The sequence below is a fragment of the Copadichromis virginalis genome, linkage group LG12 (genome assembly GCF_057382275.1).
Source record: "Copadichromis virginalis isolate Kocher_CV1m ecotype Utaka linkage group LG12, C_Virginalis_male_GT1.1, whole genome shotgun sequence".
NCBI lineage: Eukaryota > Metazoa > Chordata > Actinopteri > Cichliformes > Cichlidae > Copadichromis > Copadichromis virginalis.
This window is the reverse complement of record NC_140629.1, coordinates 2,824,985-2,843,604: the sequence shown is the minus strand read 5'-3', so window position 1 is coordinate 2,843,604 and position 18,620 is coordinate 2,824,985. Positions and strand designations below refer to the sequence as shown.

General features: G+C 42.1%; 1 protein-coding gene and 3 long non-coding RNA genes across 4 annotated transcripts; 2 read left to right on the top strand and 2 right to left on the bottom strand.

Moving 5' to 3' along the window:
• Positions 1-936: 936 nt before the first annotated feature.
• Positions 937-3,053, top strand: LOC146696273 (uncharacterized). The gene is made up of 3 exons (XR_014923218.1): positions 937-2,005; positions 2,290-2,348; positions 2,528-3,053. It is a non-coding gene; the product is annotated as an uncharacterized LOC146696273 (long non-coding RNA).
• An 853-nt stretch (positions 3,054-3,906) lies between these two features.
• LOC146696272 (uncharacterized) lies at positions 3,907-7,449 on the bottom strand. Its single transcript, XR_014923212.1, has 2 exons — positions 7,379-7,449; positions 3,907-5,053 (listed from the first exon to the last, which is right to left on the bottom strand). It is a non-coding gene; the product is annotated as an uncharacterized LOC146696272 (long non-coding RNA).
• A 25-nt stretch (positions 7,450-7,474) lies between these two features.
• On the top strand, positions 7,475-12,432 carry LOC146696271 (uncharacterized). The gene is made up of 2 exons (XR_014923211.1): positions 7,475-9,132; positions 12,107-12,432. It is a non-coding gene; the product is annotated as an uncharacterized LOC146696271 (long non-coding RNA).
• Positions 12,433-13,974: 1,542 nt separating this feature from the next.
• Positions 13,975-15,985, bottom strand: LOC146696270 (fatty acid synthase-like). Its single transcript, XM_085474361.1, has 4 exons — positions 15,764-15,985; positions 15,535-15,633; positions 14,841-15,092; positions 13,975-14,713 (listed from the first exon to the last, which is right to left on the bottom strand). Exons 1-4 carry the CDS (start codon positions 15,851-15,853, stop codon positions 14,576-14,578), a joined length of 579 nt encoding a protein of 192 aa, XP_085330487.1. The 5' UTR covers positions 15,854-15,985; the 3' UTR covers positions 13,975-14,575.
• Between the last annotated feature and the right edge of the window lie 2,635 nt (positions 15,986-18,620).

Genomic DNA, 18,620 nt, shown 5'->3' with positions numbered 1-18,620 from the left:
GATGACTGAGAACCTTCACAGACAAGTTGTGCCTTGTTCTCACATAGCAAGTGGAGAGTGATATATGAAATGATGGGATGGAAGGAAGAAGAGAAGCAAAGAGTGATTCACAGGCAGAGCCTAATTTATTTCTCACAGTTTTTTGTTGCCTTATGGTTCCAAGCGCTGTCACCAATCTTTGCATTTTGTTATTATCTCATGACACTTGTTTAATCAGCTACCATCTCTCCTATGGACTTTTTAATGTCTACAGTCTCAGATCAACACAGCCCTTCTCTTCCCATATTAGATTCTTGATGAATGTGTGTTGTTGTTATTCAACCTGGTTCAATGTGCCCCTTTTTAACTTTGAGCACCCGCCCCTTTAAACCTCTCTGCACGGCCCTGCCCCGCCACAGTGCTTTTCAGATTTTTAAAATGTAGTTAATGAATTATTCAGTGTGTTTCAAACTAAACTGTTTATAAAACCAACAAAACCCCTAAAAATTAATCTTAACTACGTGTTTTGTCAGTTACTCAAAACATTTTTCTAAATGAGATAATATGTGGTTTGTGGCTCAGCTGCAGGGAGGGCTTTGGCTGGTGGGTTCAGGGTGTGGTGTCAGGGGATGCTGACCCACACGGCTGTTCTGCATCATCTGATCATGTTGGGACTGTGTGCTGCACGGGAAGAAGGTGGCTGGAAAACTGCACAAGCAGAAGAAACCAACGACAAACTGTAAATAAAAGCATCTACGTGCTTGTAACATGCATGCTTTACACCCTAACTGTTTATTAAGCATAACAAGGTTTTAATAAAATAGACATTGATTTCCTTAAACAATTTAGAAGAAAAAATAGCAGTCATCATAAAGCTAACAAAAAAAACACGGAAAAAATGCCTGAATAGCACAAGTGATTAATGCCATCAAGCTAATGCTAAAGAAGCAGCAGACAATGACAGGTCAACATAAAATAACTAAATCTTAAGGAATGAGTAATAACATAATGTATGATTAACTATATTTCACATTTATGAATGAATTACATTTTTCAGGTTTATTATCATTATGATTCAGACATAATGCAGCTGTAAAGATCACATTTAGTAGCAAATTTCTCATCAATAGAACCCAACACTAATTATATTTGATTTGGAGAGAATTAGAGAGATAGAGAATTATAAAAAGGGAATTAAAAAACACAGCATGGTACATTATTACAAATAAGGCACTCCCACATCAAAAGTAAAACTTGGAAGCTTTGTGTCTCTGTCATTATTTCTTCTGCCATACAGCTACACCGCTGGAGCATGGTACACAGAAGTCGCTTTAAAAAAATACATTTAGTATAGCTCTTCAGGCATAGAAAACATAACTTTACCTTACATCGAGGACAAACAACAAATTTACAATTCCACTTGCTGTACTCAACCAGGAGGTGAGACAGGGACGGATAGAAGGACATCCGTGGACTTCCTCCAATGAACCAAAGGTTATCTGGGCAGGTTTGTAGTGTTTTTAGTGATTTTCACAGCAGTCTTTCCAAGGCCGTGGACTCTCCCATTCCCTCAAACACTGCAAGCAGAATTCAAACGGCTGTCCATTTACTGCTGTGCACACTTCACAGAGGACATTCAAATCTGATCCATTCTCTCTTATCACAATGGATCTGCATTCGGGACACTACAGGGAGACCTCCCTTATGGGGATGCTGCTGACATATTATAAATTGTTATATCTATATTTAGCCTAATGGTAAGGAGAAATATTACTTTTTTCCACCGTCGAGATCCTTTGAGATCAAAGTGGATCAACAGCTTCACCAAATGAAGCACTATAAAAACTGCACAGGAAAAATATCCCTAACTTCACCTGTGATCACACAGTAGTTTTCTGTTGCAAAGGGAACAAAGAGAAAGACTTCACTGAGTGAAAAAGGATGAAGATACAAGCTGGTGATGATCCAGTGCACCTGGTCTCAGGACGTGAAGAAAAAGCCTGATCACCTTCTCCACAAAAACAAGGTGAGCTTAATGTTATGATTGATTTTAGCTTTTCAAGTTATGTATGTTACTTTCATAATAGTCACAGATTATATTGCAAACGCAGTGATTGCTGTTATGTGTATGATGACCAAAACTCTCTAAAAAACTGTTATTTCTTGCTGGCTTTCAATGGAAGATTATACCCATCCATTCAATTGAATTTGTTTTGAAGTCTTTTTCTGCTTTGATTGAGCTTGAAAGTCAAAAACACCACCAACAAAAAACTTTTAAAACTGCTTTTTGTTTCCTTTTTTCCTTTGAAGAAATCCTGAGCAGGAGGAACCAAACAGCTGAGAGCATCTTGACCACAGTGGGGGAAAAGGTGTGCACTGAGGATGATTTTGAAATATTAACTTTGTTGTCACTGCTAAGGAGTTTTGGACACAGGAGTGTGTTTAAAATGTGTGCATCTTCAGTGGTGTTCAGGGAACCTGACATAATAGTTTTTGACATGTTTAAATATTTTGTGAGGTTCATCTCTGTCCTCTGTTGTGTGTGTAGGATATCTTATGGCTGAAGTCCGGCTGACTGTCGCTGGGAAGCTATTGGTGAACGACTCTGCATCTCTATCTGAATATGGGCTCAAGCCCTCGTGCGTGGTGCAGATGGTGGTGAAGGTCCACAGAGGCTGACAGAGACCAGCAATATGATACATCCAAAGGACAAAATGCATCATCTTTGCTAACTGGCACTGAACTGTGTCGTCTTTGATCTTTGGTTTTCTTCTACACTTAAACATACAGCTCAATGAAGCATTAAATGTAAGCGACTGTATAACTTACTTGTTATAATAGTCTTACAGAGTAGGCCTTGAGATGGAGAGGATAGATGCAGCTTCAGTAAAAGACATTTTCAGGGAAAGAACATTTTCCAGTTCCTCTTTGGAAATTTGAATATTGTGAAAAATGACTTGAAAAAACATGTTTTTAATAAGGCTTTGAGCTAAATGTGGAAAAATGTTGCTACTAATTCCAGCATCATTCAGTTTACAAACGGCGTCCCATTGAATAACTGGAATCCCCCCTCCCCCATTTTCACATAATGTGAAGCCATCCAGTGGAATGGTTCACATTTTTGAAACTCCTGATATTGCGTGAAATCCCTTTATGCACACTTTGACTACAAGGGGTAGCCGACAAGCATTAAAAAAGGATAATGTTTTTAAAAATGGGAAGAGCAACCAAATTATAACATAACATTAAAGTGAGCATGTGCTACACACCTCCTGCATGAATCAATAAATTCAGATATATTTAATCAGTGATGCAAAATCTTACAAAACATGCTTTGGTTTTGTCTAGTGGACTCTTGCTGCCTTTAGCAGAGAGTGCTAATTCTGGGACTGGTGGATGCTTACAGCACACAGTATATGAAGAAAACTATAAAGATGTTTACATACAGCCTATAAACATGGAGTGATGGTAATACAACCACAAATTTGTTTCACAGCTGAAATTAATCAGATAAAAAAAACCCATTATTTTTTAATGCTGTGCCACTGGTATTCTATTTGTACTTGTCTAGATTTATACTCCTCTACACCTCTTTAGATGCTGTATTGCTTTAAAACATTGATGTGAAGATACCAGTGCCCATTCTGCTGGTTAAAAAAATAAGAAGGTAATCTTTAAATACACCAAATGTTCAGGTACATCCTGAAGGGTGCAATATTCCACACAGGCAGGAGGGGTCACTGTTTGAAAACAGTTGCAGGTCAGCTAAAGTACATACAATGGCATAACACTGCAAACCAGGGATACTGGTTAAATGACCATAGGGAGATTTTAAATGGAAAAAACTAACAAAAGATCAAAATACATATGTACATATTACTCACAAATCATATCAAGTTTGAACTCTTTTTTTTTTTTAGGGAACAGAAGTCAAATTAACCATGGGTTCAATCTGGTTACAAAAAGCTTTCTTCACATTAATAAATACATTACTCATACGTCACCTGCATGTGGGTAAATCCTAGAGTCATACAGGAAGCAGCGGAGCCAGCTTCCTAGGCCTATACTGATATGTGTGTGAGCACATGGTTCCTGACAGTTATTTTGTATCCGTAATCATAATGCAACAATCAAAAAGAGAGGTGTTTGGATAAACTGTTATTTATTTTCAGGCTGTTTTTTCAAGATCCAGTGCATTTAACAGTGCATTGAAACATTTGATGCTGTGACGCAAAATTACCTAAACACCAATGAAAGGGTAATCAGAAACTTACAAAGTAGCCAGTAATCCTGGTGATGACTCGTGTGAACTTAAATCTTCTAGAAAAATATATGTGACCCTAGGACTTGTCATAGGATGCCAATTTAGCCTGCAGCCTGAAAATAGAGCATAAAATGTAAATCATGGATGGAAGGTTACATCGGACACCAAAAAGCATGTATTCATGCACCGCAGACGAGCTTTTCTACACTTCACCCAGACAAGCTGTATTTAAAACCACTAATGTCAGAACCAGTCATAACGTACTGCATGTAATGTGCCTAACACAGATCATCTCCTGTCTTTTGCCATGTGTGTGAAAGGGCCACAATGTCTAGCGTTCATGACAGAAAATGGCATCACACCAATCTTATATTTACCAAATTACATTCAAGCTATAATTTTTGAGAAGGTTCATGACATGTAGGTAAAATATTTTCCTCTACAAAACTCTAAATGTCCTTTGGCATCTTTGCTTTTTTAAAAAAATTAGCATACATCTTTAAATTAAATCAAAAGTAAGAAATATATGAAACTGATGTTAACGAGGCAGCTAGTGACTAGCTGAATAAAAAAAGTGCTGATGAGTCTTTGCGGTCACATGAGGCTCAGCTGAAGGAGATGGTGAGGAAAAGGTAACGGAAGGAGAGATGATGCAGAAAGGCACAGAGTAGGTTTCCTCCATTGTGTCTTCACTCCTGCAGTTTGAACTGGAAAGAACTGGTGCTCCATTTGGTTGTGTCACAGTCAAGCATGGTGCGCTCTGTGAAGATCACATTCCCTTCTGCATCTATCAGGATAATTGTATTGGTTCTGAATGGATAACAATACAGAGAAGAAAACAATTGTAAATTTAATATCTAATAAGTATGACAGTGGTTATGAAAAGTCACTTTTCAGACACTGTTTGCCGCTGCCCTGCTAAATGATGTTTTGATAGCTTTGGAAAGGACTAACCCTCTGACCTTTTGGCTACAAGAGAGTGTCTGTACCCAATAATCCAGTGTTTCATTGCTGTGGAGGATTGATTACACTGGGGATTTTTTGTGTGTGCCAAGAGTTCACTGTTCTGTGATATTGCTGTCTAGCACAGTAGTGTAGGTGGAGTTTGGGTGCCCCCTCGAATCCAAGAAATATATTATTATTTGAGGTCTGTCAATTCAAAGCTGCTTTTTACCTGTCCATTTGGAGACAGTAAAAACTAATATTCTTAAAATTCTATTCCTAAAATTAAAATCACAATTCAATTTCAAGTTAATAATATACAATCTTTTGATTTGACTAAAGCAGAACAATATTTAAAGAAATTTAAAAGGCCTTCTGGGTTTTGTTTGTTTGTTTGTTTGTTTTTTTGCTGTATTATGCTTTTAAAAACATCAAAATCCACAGTCAGATTACAACAAAAACAAACAAGAAGCACTCTGAGAGCGCAAATTGTATTCAATTCAATTCAATTCAATTTTATTTATATAGCGCCAAATCACAACAAAAGTCGCCTCAAGGTGCTTCATAGATATAGAGAAAACCCCAACAATCATATGACCCCCTATGAGCAAGCACTTTGGCGACAGTGGGAAGGAAAAACTCCCTTTTAACAGGAAGAAACCTCTGACAGAACCAGGCTCAGGGAGGGGCGGGGCCATCTGCTGCGACCGGTTGGGCTGAGAGAAGGAAGACAGGATAAAAGATTGTATTTTATCTCTATTAATATTCATTACAGATGCAGATATGGAAAGCTGGAGTCTGTGTCGGGATCACCAAGTAGCTGTTCCTGGTTCTTGGTTCTCCGGCTGTTGTACCTGTGTAGTTGGTGCACTGTCCCACAACATCACTCATGCTCAAGATTTACACAGGGCCAGATACCTACATTCAAGCTACCTTCTCGTAACAGCACAGTGATACAGAATTTTAGGATTTGTTTTAATAATGCACAAAAGTATTACAACTTAACTCTTAAAAATGTTAATCAAGAAACTGGGTTTTATGACGTGCAGCATGTCATAGCACGTAAAGCACGTGCAGTGCTTTAATTTGCTTCTCTTGCTATCTATGCATTTTTTCTGATACCTTCACAGGTGTTGAATAAACAAATGTTTGACCCTCACACAGAGCGGCTGTGCACGTCAAATAATGAGAAGTGCCACAACTTTCAATGTGTTAATGCATCAACTTCACTTGCAGCACAGGTGGTGGACTTTAAAGAAGGGTAACAAGATTGAATACACGGTTGTGCAACAATGCTGATGAAGTGAAGAAGCTTCTCGGATGAGAGGTGAAACGTCTTCAAGCAACTTAAAGAAGTCCAGACGCTTTTCTTTACAAGCTCCTTTGACTACGATGACCTGAATGACTGAGAACCTTCACAGACAACAATGCTGATTCTGTAGTTTATTGTATGACACCGTTATGTTTCCTTTACATGAACTGTGGGCAGTAGTAGCACTGATGTTGGTCGCTATGGTATTTGTAACTGTGGGTGTTCCTGTAGGGCTACGCGTGAGAATTCACAAATGTGCTGTTGCAACTTCCTCAAAAGCTGCAGTTGCTGCAGCCTCTGAGAAATGCTCACAGATTGATAGGTATGTTATGGAGCCTCGCAAGGCACATTGAAGAAAAAAAATTTGAACATGTATTTTGCGAGATGAAGATAGTGCTCAGTGGAAGGGGAAACACTCGTGGCTAGGTGTACTTTGATCTGGTGGTCTTTGTTGCATTCATTAACAACCAGCTGCAGTACTCTGTACAGCTTTACAGATACTGATGGAAGCATGATAAATGCAAAGAAAAAAACTCTCAAGATCTTGCAAAACATTTGTGGGATCTTGCAAAAGTAAGTTTTGACAGAATTTGTTCTGTTTAGTGTGGTGCACAATAGCAATTTTCTAAGATCACACTTTAGCAATAAATTGACTTTGTGAAGTCCTTTATCATTCTTATTGTCATGGGCATATCCTATTATCTTTTTTCTATACATTAGATTTTATTTGTTGTCCCGTATACCAATTTGTCATTCTTTGTGAAATGCAGATGCATAAAACAGTTCTATGCAAAACATGCAGGCTACTTTCATGCTGCACATTCTACAACAAACACTTATTTTGTGTGTATTTGTCTCTTCAAACAGGTGCCGGTCCTCACCTCTGCAGTGCTGCCGTCTCCTGTAGCGCTGCATGGTTCTAAGCTAAGTTTCCTTTCCTTTTTCTGTTCTCTTAGATTTGTCCTCAGGTTTGAAGTGTCTGTGTTGTGCAGCTGGTCTGGTCTGTCGCTATAACGCGGCCTCGCTGTTTCGCACATTTTTTTTTGTGCAAGTTTGCATGCTTTTTTTTTTTTTGCGCACAGCGCTTTGTGTTCTGCGTCCTGATTGGCTTCAGACTATTGTTGATCTCCTCCGTGCCGTCTCTCCTGTGCAGTACAGAATCGCTGATTCATTGATTCATTAATGATTCATTGATGTTGAATTATCTCTCAGCTGCTCTGTTCTCATGTGCTGGACCTGAAAACACGGTTTGATCTTTGGTTTCTGTAATACTGGACTTATTTGTCTACGAAGGTTTGAGCTTTGAGAGCTTAAACAGGAGAGAAACGTGTGAAAATGTTCATGTCGGTCTGAGTGTATAAAGTGTGTAGTGACGGGTTTTACAGCCTTAAAACATTGATAATAACTGTGAAAAATAAAGTTGGCTACTTCAGATTTCACCAATCGCAGGTTATTTTTAGAACGTAACTCCCGCGATAAACGAGGGAGCGCTGTTTACAGATACTGAGAAGTATAAAATCTGAATCCTTTCTCTCGTTTGCTCTGAGGCGCGGGGGGGAAATATCGACAAGTCGATCAACATCATCTACAGATACATTCGACATCTCGAAAAATGTAAATTGCCACTTGATTCGTCCATTTGGTTGAAAAACCCGACCGTGAACAAGGAGCGAATATCACACCGGAAACTAAGCGCTATGCGCCGGAAGTAGCATATGCTAAGGCGCACACAGGTCTAAGTTATAGGTCTAAGTTCCCCATAATGCACTGGGTGTTTCTTCTTCACTCAACATGTGTTAGTAGACCTCTCTGCATTCAGCCCGTCTGCCCCTCATCTATCGATGGATGTTTGTTAGAGGCTTTGGTTCCCACTGTCGCTCACAGACGGTCACCTAATGTTTCCCTGTGTAACTGCAGGGTCTTTGCCTTATAACATAGAAGTAGCTTGAGGTAACTGTTGTTATGATTTGATGCTGTGTGTGTGTAATAAAGCTCCCTTACTGACAGTGGGTCACCACAGCTTGTAGCTCCATGTATTTGATGTGGCACGTTTGCCCTCGCTGACACAACCCTAAAGGGATTTGTGTGTATGAATAAAGTTTATTGTTCATACAGTTCATTGCCGTATGTCTATGAAAGGCTGAATGAGGGTTGTAGCTCCCTCAGCAGCTGTGGAGCGATGGCTCGTGGTCACCTGATTCAGCCCTGGAGATGTGGTTGGTTAGACACGCTGCTTTAGTTGGACACTACAAACCACACTCACCTGTTTACACAAACACATACACACCTTTTGTGTTACAACCACCTTGTTACACTCAAACACCAGATGATGCATCTGAGCCAACTAAGGATTCACTGAGACTGAAGCTCGAGATCATAAGAATTTGAGGCTCAGCTGATACAGTATCATAGGACAATCCAACCATTGTATGTCAAGAGACTATAGGCAGTAAAAGCTCCATCTGGAGGAGGAACGACGTGGTTCAGAGCGTTGCCTCCTGCAGCTGGTGACATGTTCAGATTTCAGCTCTGTCGGTTAGAAAGTCTGTTTTTGTTTTTCATCTGTGTGTTGCTCTTTCATCCTTTTGTTCTTCCTCTTTCTTGCATCAAGCTGGCTGACTTCACCACTGATGAGGTAACCATGAGCAGTAAGCCTCGTGTCGCTCACAGTTACATTTAACATAGTGCGATAAACACACTCAGTCTTTATAAGGTACATCCTCTAAAGGTTCACATAACAGACAAACAGGATAATAAAAATAATCTGGTTCTCTGCAGCGTCCTCAGATGAACAACACACAACATTATTAGACGTCTCAGTATTTGTTACACTGAACACAAATATAAACACAACACTTTTGTTTCCATGAGCTGAACCGGATCCTGACTGGTTTTGCGACATGTGTCATTGTGCTACACATGTACGGCATATTTCAGAGTGGCCTTTTATTGTGGGCAGTCTCAGACACACCTGTGCAATATTCATGCTGTCTAATCAGCACCTTGACATGCCACACCTCACAGGTGTGGCATGTTAGACTACTTTTAATTAACTGCTTCAGCCCACTTACAATGAAAATGTAACAAAAAATCTTGTTCCTGACCTGTGCAGTATGTTAACACTATTGGAAGTAAAAATAACTCTAATTTTGAAAACACAACTTTCTTTCTTTCTTTTTTTTTTAATAAAGCTCTGACTTGTATTATGAGTCTGTGGTCTGGGAGAGAGTCTGTAACTCTGTCTGCAAAATACAGGATATAATGACCAATGTTGGGCAATTAATTATATAGTTACTTCTTCAAAAAAGTAACCGAGTTATGCAAACAAAGTTTTTTGCAGCTGTTTACCTAAAAATGTAGCCAAGGCGTTTTTTAATTAAACATTTCAAACTATTTACAGAACAATCAGCTGTTCTGCATCAAATCTGATGCCACACAAATTATTTGTGCCACTCCAAAAAATAATTTGTGTCCACTATGAGATGAAGGAGAACAACAGCCTGATACCTGCAGGACAACAGCAGATGTATCACTGCTGTAACACCTGTAACATTCAGCAGTCGCCTCATTGTTCTGACACACACAACAAAACTGCTGACTACACTACACACTCACTACATAAGATTTGCGCTAAACGTCGCAAATCTCTCACATCTCCAAGCACCGCCGTCACTCCTAAAACTTCCTCCCGTTTCTAACCCTTGCCATATAATTTTTGATTGGTCCACATGGTACATTTTTCCACCAATAGGAAAGGGTGGTGGGGTGTTGTTTTTGCTCACAGGCTTTCGAGCGTTTTCCTTATAAAACGGCGTTTTCACCGTTTCTTCCCGCAGTAAATATAAACAACGACAGTATTCAGGAAGAAAACCAAACATTGCAGATATTTTTATCATAACTCTGGTTGTACGCGGCCGATCAACACAATTTAAAAACTGGTATAAAGTCCACACTTTTCCCGTCAGTTGTTCCGTCGGTCCTGCTCACATCTCCAATGGTTGTACACGTTGTCATTAACGTGGCTTCACTCCACATCAGCCGCTTTGCTAAAACACCGGTGTCGGCGCATAAGGACGCGTCAGAGCCTGACAGCGACGTTGATTAGCTGCGTATATACGAATGTGAATCGCGTGATTGGCTGGACTACGGGATAAGGTGGCCTCGTTCTAATCCTATACGGGAGCAGCCAGTCACTGACTAACACTGCAGAACAGGATTGTTAAAGTTTTCATTTTAATTTCAATTCAGGTGAATTTTTTTTTTTTTTTTTGTGCGCGCAACGCAGATTTTCTGTGCAGAGACCGTGCCAGCAGTGCGCAATTGTGTACGCGCGCAGCTTAGAGGGAACATTGCTTGCGAGTGTCGGGTCTTTTGTGTTTGTAGAAAATGTTTCATATCTCTGAGTTCAGCTCATGGAAAACAGGAGCAAAAGCAAAAGTGTTGCGTTTGTATTTTTGTTCAGTGTAAATGATAAAACATCAGGTTTGACCCAGAATACAGTTTGGTCCACATGGTGGCGCTGTGAAAAGTGCGCGCTGTACTGGTGGCACCAGTGTCCCCAGCCCACAGACCAGTGCTGCCACTAATCGAGTTTCATTAGCAGCATCTAAATGCTGTTTAAATTTGGACTTCATCTGTCACACAGGAGCAGTTTGGCTTCGCTTTGCTTAAATAATGACCTGGTGTATTTCTGTATACACACCTGCTAAGGATCAGGTGACTTTTATAATAAAAGGTTAATACGTGAAACCTTAAAATAAAAAGAGCTGTTTTTAGCAGTATTTAGGCTGCAGTCTGTGTATTATGTCCATGATATTCTACATTACAGTAAAAACAGTAATTATATAAAGAACAGATGGATCAGGATCCTGTCTGTGTCTTTACTATGATCTCAGCTGATAATGAGGCTTGAAAGAGACATGTTTGAACTTTTGCATTGATCAGACAAATAAGCCTGCATGTTTGCATGAGCTTTACCTTTAACTGTAAAACATGAAGCCTTTATTATTAAAAAAACAAAACCCTTTTGGTGTCATACAGGTAAGAAAGCAGCGAAGCGTTTTTCTCTCTAACAGACCTTTCATCTGTTTTCTCTGCCGTTGCTCTGATGGGACCTGCAGGGTGTTTTTGGTGACGTGGAGGTTTGCACAGTTGCTGCCTGTGGTGTGTGTAGAAATGTTCATGTTCTAGTCCCACTGTGAAGCACATAGACGTGTCCTGACTTCCTGTCTGTCCCACACTCTGTTGTCTCTGTTTGTTGCTGCCAACAGTACAAGTCATCTTTGCAGATTTTACTGAATTAACAAAAACATTTTTACTGAAAGACTTATTCAGTAAACACGTTTGTTACACTGAGACTGAAAAAGAGATCCCTGTTTACGCTCATAGAAAACGAGCCTCTGTTTTACTTTATTGAAATCATTTCTAATCACAGACAGGATCAGCAGGGTGCAGCTGCAGTGAGGTGTTAGTAGAGGAGCTGTGTTTGTGAGCTGTAGTCTGGATCAGGTCTCTGTGGGAGACTCGGGTTACAGTACTTCTGAATATCACACAGCACATTTCTTCAGAATCGGTTGCTGTTTGCTAACATTTGACCTTTGCCCTTTTAGGCTGCCCTTCTGGCGCCCGTCGATGAGGACTTGGGATCTGACAAGAAGCAAACTGGGGGAAGCAGCAGAGTACCAGACTTCCCTCCTCCAGCAGGCCGGGAGATCTTGTTGCGCACCTGTGTGCCGCGACCAGCAGCGTACTCCAAGGCGCTGCCTCAGCGGCTCTTCTGTGTCCTGATGAGGGAGGAGTTTAGGTTGGCCGGAGCCTTTTCCACAGACACGTCCTTCTTTTAAGTCCTGTGAACAATTCACACCTGGGATAAAGATAAGTGAAGGACACAGGATGGAGACTTTCACATAAAACAATAAAGCTGAATTGAACTAAAGTGAATAATTTGAAAATGACTCAGTGTTTTATCAGCGACACGTTACCGCAGCCTTTTAAGATCACTGAACCTGTTACTTCAAAAAACAACATGTAATGTTGAAGGGGACAAAGAGTTAGTTCATGTTTGACACTGATGTTAATCAAAACTTCCAAGATCCAGGTTGAATAAAACAGCATTAGGTGTGTGATTTCACTCTGCTCCACACACCTGCGTGCTCCAATCAGAGACACCAGAGGAACAGGTGATGAATGTGATGGGGAAGCATACGCAGGTGTGACATACAGAGCCGTGGGAATTACAGGACATTATTACTGTTGATATATTCTCAGCGATCAGCTGTTAGTGAAGAGCATGAAAACCTTACTGCACGTCGGTCAGCTCAACTTAGCTCGCTGGATAATTTACTTGTCAGCTTGAAAACATTTAACTTTAACAAAATGTTCACCAACACGGGTCAGTGTAGGTCACTGAGTCATCCTGCACACTAGCCCTGCCCCGCCCACCTGTGTTTATACACCTCTGCAGCCCCTCCTCCTTCAGCCGGGACATTTGTTCTAGCCTTCATTCATAAACTCGGCTTTCTAACATGCAGCTAAAGTTCAGTCTGCATGCTCGACCCACATACTCCTGGTAGCTGAAGTGAAATACTGCTGTGCGTAAGGGTCGGGCGGGTGACCACGTCACCTGGTCATGGGGTAAATGCTGCGGCCGGGTTCAACTCTGACCTGAGGCCCTTTATTTCTCCCTCCCTGCTTTGCTGTCTGGTCTTCATTGTGCTATTAAATACAGACAAAAAAGTTTGTTCTCCTCCTTCCATCACCACCTTTGTTGCATGTAGAAAAGTGTCATATAGAACCAGTCGTTACTTTAATGGTCTGAACTAAACGGTCGGGTGGCGCCAACAGCGACTAAGAATTTTCTGGGCCAACAGGATTTGTGTTTCAGTCCCTGATAAACTGACCCATCCTCTAAAAAACAAAACCCAAAAACTATATTTACAAGATAAATGATCAGAAATAGTAACGACAACAAAAGCACAGGAATCATAGATCCAACGGGACAGGCTCGTTACAATGAAGGAAAACACTGAGCGACTGTTGAGGCCCTTATTAGTCCTACAAAACATAACAGAAATGTTACAATAAAACACAGAGGCCTTTATTGTCACGTCCATCGTACTGTGACTCCTCAGCACATTCATCTCCAATCAGCAGCTTCCTTCACTGACCCAATCACAGGTCTCAGGCCAGCTGTTGTACTCAGGTTTGGATTATTTGCTGAGGTTTTAGATCTCTGGACCAAAGCCTTTAAAAGGAAACAGTTTCTCAGAGGTTACATCAGTAAATATGATCTCACTGTTACAGTGATCATTCACATCTCTGATTAACCTCTGAAGAGACACATTTGGTCCTTAGCGACGCCTCTGTCACAGGCGTCTGTCAGAACAACAGCGTGTGTTTGACACAGTCCATCATGAAGAGAAGCAGTTTTTCTTCTGAATTAGTGAAATAACTGGTCTGTAAATTACAGTAACACGAGTGTCATTGTTAAAACACAGTTTATGAAACACTTAATTTGTTGTGAACTTATTGACAACGTAAACATTTGCTGGTTGCCACTGTAACTGATGACTGTGTGGTCACATGACTGAAAAGTAAACAAATATCACAAAATAAAGAAATGCCTCCAACTTGTGTTACGAGTAGTTAGTGTGCAGAAACACGGCTGCAGGGTCAGCCCTCCCTCCACAGTCGCTCATCAGGCTGGTCGCAGCGCGTTTGCCTGTCTACTGATGTCTGCATGAGCAGAAACACCAATTTGAGTGATGTTATGTAATTCAGGATTCAATCAATGTGTCAGTGTTTGTTACTTTGTTACATTAATTTTTTAACCACGTTATTTTGTTGTGGGATGAACTTCTGCAAACAACAACATATGGCAACAAAAAACAAAACTTGCAGTTGGAATCGATGGAGCTGTGAGATGATGGGATGTCGACTGGTTCACTAACCATTAACATTTGGGATATTAGGATAACAGTAGCGTGTAAACATAAGCAGTGCAAACACTTCCTATAACGACACATTTACAGTCTAGTTTGGGGAAAGCTGAGGAATTAGGGTGAAGAGACGGTGGATGTTTAACCCTCCCTTGGTTTGACAGCTCGCTCAGCCAGCGAGTTATGAATGATGTTCTTGATAGACTCCGCCCCCGCGCCTTCTAGGAAAGTGTGGTGATCTCCCTTGATGACGTGGACCGACACCTCGCCATCACAGACCTGAAGAAAGACGCAGTACATAGTTTGAACATTGGAAGGCTCAGACAGAGTTTATAGAAACACACACAAGCGCACACACGCACAGTGAAGATAAGTACTACAGACTGATGTAAATGTGCATCGGTACCTCGCTGAGCTTATAGTCAGCTCCCAGGTTTTGCTCATATTCGCTGCTGGTTTCGGCGCGCAGCAGCTTCACGCTGCCGTGGTATTTTGCAGTAGGTACATATGCATCAGCAGCCTTTAGCTTGTAGTAGAAGGCGGAGGCTGCAAAGTGCAGTGAGTCTCGGTCGATGTCCTTGTGAGCGGAGGTGATTAGGTCCACGGCCACACTGACGCGTGCATTCAGGTCTGACAGCGGGAGCAGAGTCTCCAAAAGCTGTAGGATGTAACCATGGAGACGACTGTAAGTTCATAGCAAACGTTACCGCGTGCTCGCGGAGATATTGTTGTTTTCAGAAAAGTAAGTGACACACATAATTAATGAACATCACAGATCTTATGTATATGAAAATGCAAAATGAAGATGTTTTGATATTCAGGAGTTACAAATGTCAGCTTTCAGTGAGAAACTGTACGAAGGTTTGATTTAACCGCATGTTTTACTTTAGTCTCCATAACAGCTCCAAACATCACATCATTGTTGAGTCAAACCTGCACCACACACAGACTGTGCTGGAACAGCAGCTCCAGACTGTGTTACAGTCACCATCTTTACCTTACAGGCGCCGTCAGGCAAAAGCTCAGGTTGTGTGGCCTTTAACGCTGATGCCACATAAAGGAATACTTGTGTGTGAACCTGTGGGTCAGAGACAGTATACCTTGTTGTATTCAATGCCAGTGAACTGCTGGATGAAGGCACACAAGGCTTCAGTCTCAGCCTCAGACTCGTTGCCGGGTGTTAGCTTGGCTCTGTAGCTCTGCAAATCAAAAACACAGTTAAACCTGTTCACATGCAGATCATGTGACCAGAGCTCATCCTTCAAAACCAACATCACACACGCTATACAGCATATACATGAAATAAAGATGCGCGAGTGTTTCTCTGACCTGTGTGTACGCTGCCACATATGAATGTGAGCCATCAAAGAGAAACAGGAACTCCACAGGCTGATTCTGGGTCTGCAGCTGAGAGCACATTTCAAATGCTACACAGGCACCAGAAGAATATCCAGCGACTCTGTACGGGCCGTCCGGCTGCACCTGCCTGACGCAGCTCACGTAGTAGGCAGCCAGGGACTCAATGCTATCCAGAGGAGCAGCTGCAAAGGAAACACATGAGGGGAGTTAGTTTGGCTGCACAGTGACATAAACAGCTGATGCACAACATGTGAGTGACAAAGGTCTGAGAACAGAACCACAAACTTTTAAACTGTGAAACAAAGAAAACATGAAATCACATCAGGTCTTTGGTTTTCCTCAGGCCATTATGGAGGGAGCTGTATATGTACAAGTGTTTGTAGTTTCACCTTTGAACAGTCAGACTTTCAGCTTTAACACATTTTGCTGTTTAACAGTTACACACGTTTTGATACACATGATTGTGACACCTGGTGAGGACGCACACTCATCATTTGATGACAAGTAAGGACACGTAGTTTCCACGATGGTTCAAAGTGTTGATTTTGTGTTTTAAAGTTTTTCTCTGTGACTGTAAAGTCATTTTAATATGAGCCCCATTATGCTGACAAACCCACGCAGACGATGCACACAGCTCAGCAACACCAACAAGCCTGAAACTCAAATGACATGAAAAGTTATCCATGAGGCGCCAAAACACAACAACAGCTGCAGCAAAGGCTCTTTGTACTGTAAGATGAAGATCCTACAAAAGTAGAAGCCTCACAAACCACATGTAGACTGGTTGTGCAAACTCCCACGGACCCTGCAGTCGAGAGGATAACAAGCTGCTCCAGTGATCATGACCAGGACACAAACTGCTTCCTCCTGAATCAGAGGCCTGACTGACAGACACACCCTGGCATAGAGGAGGCTGAGGAGTGTGACAGTTGGAGCACACGCTCAGGTCTAGGTCTTTAAACAGGGGAACCACCACCCCAGTGTGCCAGTCCAGAGGCAGCATCCCAGAGCTTCACGCAGCGCCGTGTCAGCCAGGACGGCCCTGCAACACCCAGATCCTTCTCATCAGCCTCAGGTCTGTCCTAAATCCTAGCAGGAGCTACCACGACGCGTACCACAAAATGCATCGCACTGGTTCTTCCCAGTAGTTGGAACTGGTTGTCTGCTTGCCAATGAATCCTGCTTATTGGTTCCACTTGTGCTACAATCAGGACGAATTGTAGTGGGTTAGGGTTAGCTGGATATGTGCTGGATATGTGGTGGAGGGTAACTGCAGGAGAAGAAGCTAGTGGGGGAGTAGAGCAGGGGAGGATGTGCGTCCCCGAGGCCTGCTGGAGGTCAAGGGCAGTGCTGGATATGTGGTGGAGGGTAACTGCAGGAGAAGAAGCTAGTGGGGGAGTAGAGCAGGGGAGGATGTGCGTCCCCGAGGCCTGCTGGAGGTCAAGGGCCGTGCTGGATATGTGGTGGAGGGTAACTGCAGGAGAAGAAGCTAGTGGGGGAGTAGAGCAGGGGAGGATGTGCGTCCCCGAGGCCTGCTGGAGGTCAAGGGCAGTGCTGGATATGTGGTGGAGGGTAACTGCAGGAGAAGAAGCTAGTGTGGGAGTAGAGCAGGGGAGGATGTGCGTCCCCGAGGCCTGCTGGAGGTCAAGGGCCATGCTGGATATGTGGTGGAGGGTAACTGCAGGAGAAGAAGCTAGTGTGGGAGTAGAGCAGGGGAGGATGTGGGTCCCCGGGGCCTGCTGGAGGGCAAGGGCCATGCCCGATGTGAGTAGCAGCAGGGCCAGTGCGCCCAGGAGCACATCTTTTTCGACCGTAAGGGAGACAGGAGGCCGACTCACTGCCTCGGCTAAATGGAGAGGGAATTTCAGAAGGGCCAGGGCACAAGCATGGACCTTTTTCAGCTGTAAGGGAGACAAGAGCAAGGTGTGACGTAGGTCCCCGGGGCCTGCTGGAGGTCCAGGTCCACGCTCGATTTGAGTAGCAGCAATGGCCAGTGCACCAGGAGCACATCTTTTTCGACTATAAAGGAGACAGGAGGCCGAACAGGTCTCTGACCCTTCAGCATAGACAGGTGGCTGAATGGGCCCCTTGGGCCCTCCAGCCGAGACAGACAGCTCAAACGGGTTCCTCTGACCCTTCAGCGGAGACAGACACCGAACCAGCATGTGTGGAGACCTCTGGCAGTGTGGACACTGGCTGGAGCTTAGTGGCACATTGGCTTGGCTCAGGCAGTGGTATGCAGTCCTCAGAGGGCTGAAAGTGTTCTCCAACACATCCAGCAGAGGACAGAGGACTCTACTAAAAAATCCGACTCTACTAACCTATCAGAGGCTGCTTAAGATCAGAATGCAATCATCTGCAGTTTTCTTCTTAATTAACAATAAACTTAGTGTATATGTACTCCTAAATTTGATGAAAGTGATAAATAATAGACAGCTCTCTCTCTCTCTATATTCTGACATTTAACTAATTCAAAAGATATTTCAATATTTATTTATCTAAAACAAAACAAGTTAGAATAGCCTTTATTGTCATTGTACAGAGTACAACGAAATTGGAGTGCCACTCCCTTGGTGCAAGTTTCAATAATAAATATAAATGTAAAATATAAAAAGTACAAAAAAACAATCGTAAGTACTCAAACAATAGTTTGTACAATATATACAGGATAGCAGCATTAATATAATGACAGTATGAATAGCAGCATAATATAATGACAGTGACGGTATGGAATAGGTTCAATTGTATTTGTTCTTATTTACTACGGTGATAGCTCTGGGAAAGAAGCTATCCCTGAATCTGTTTGTCCTGGTTTTATGTGACCTGT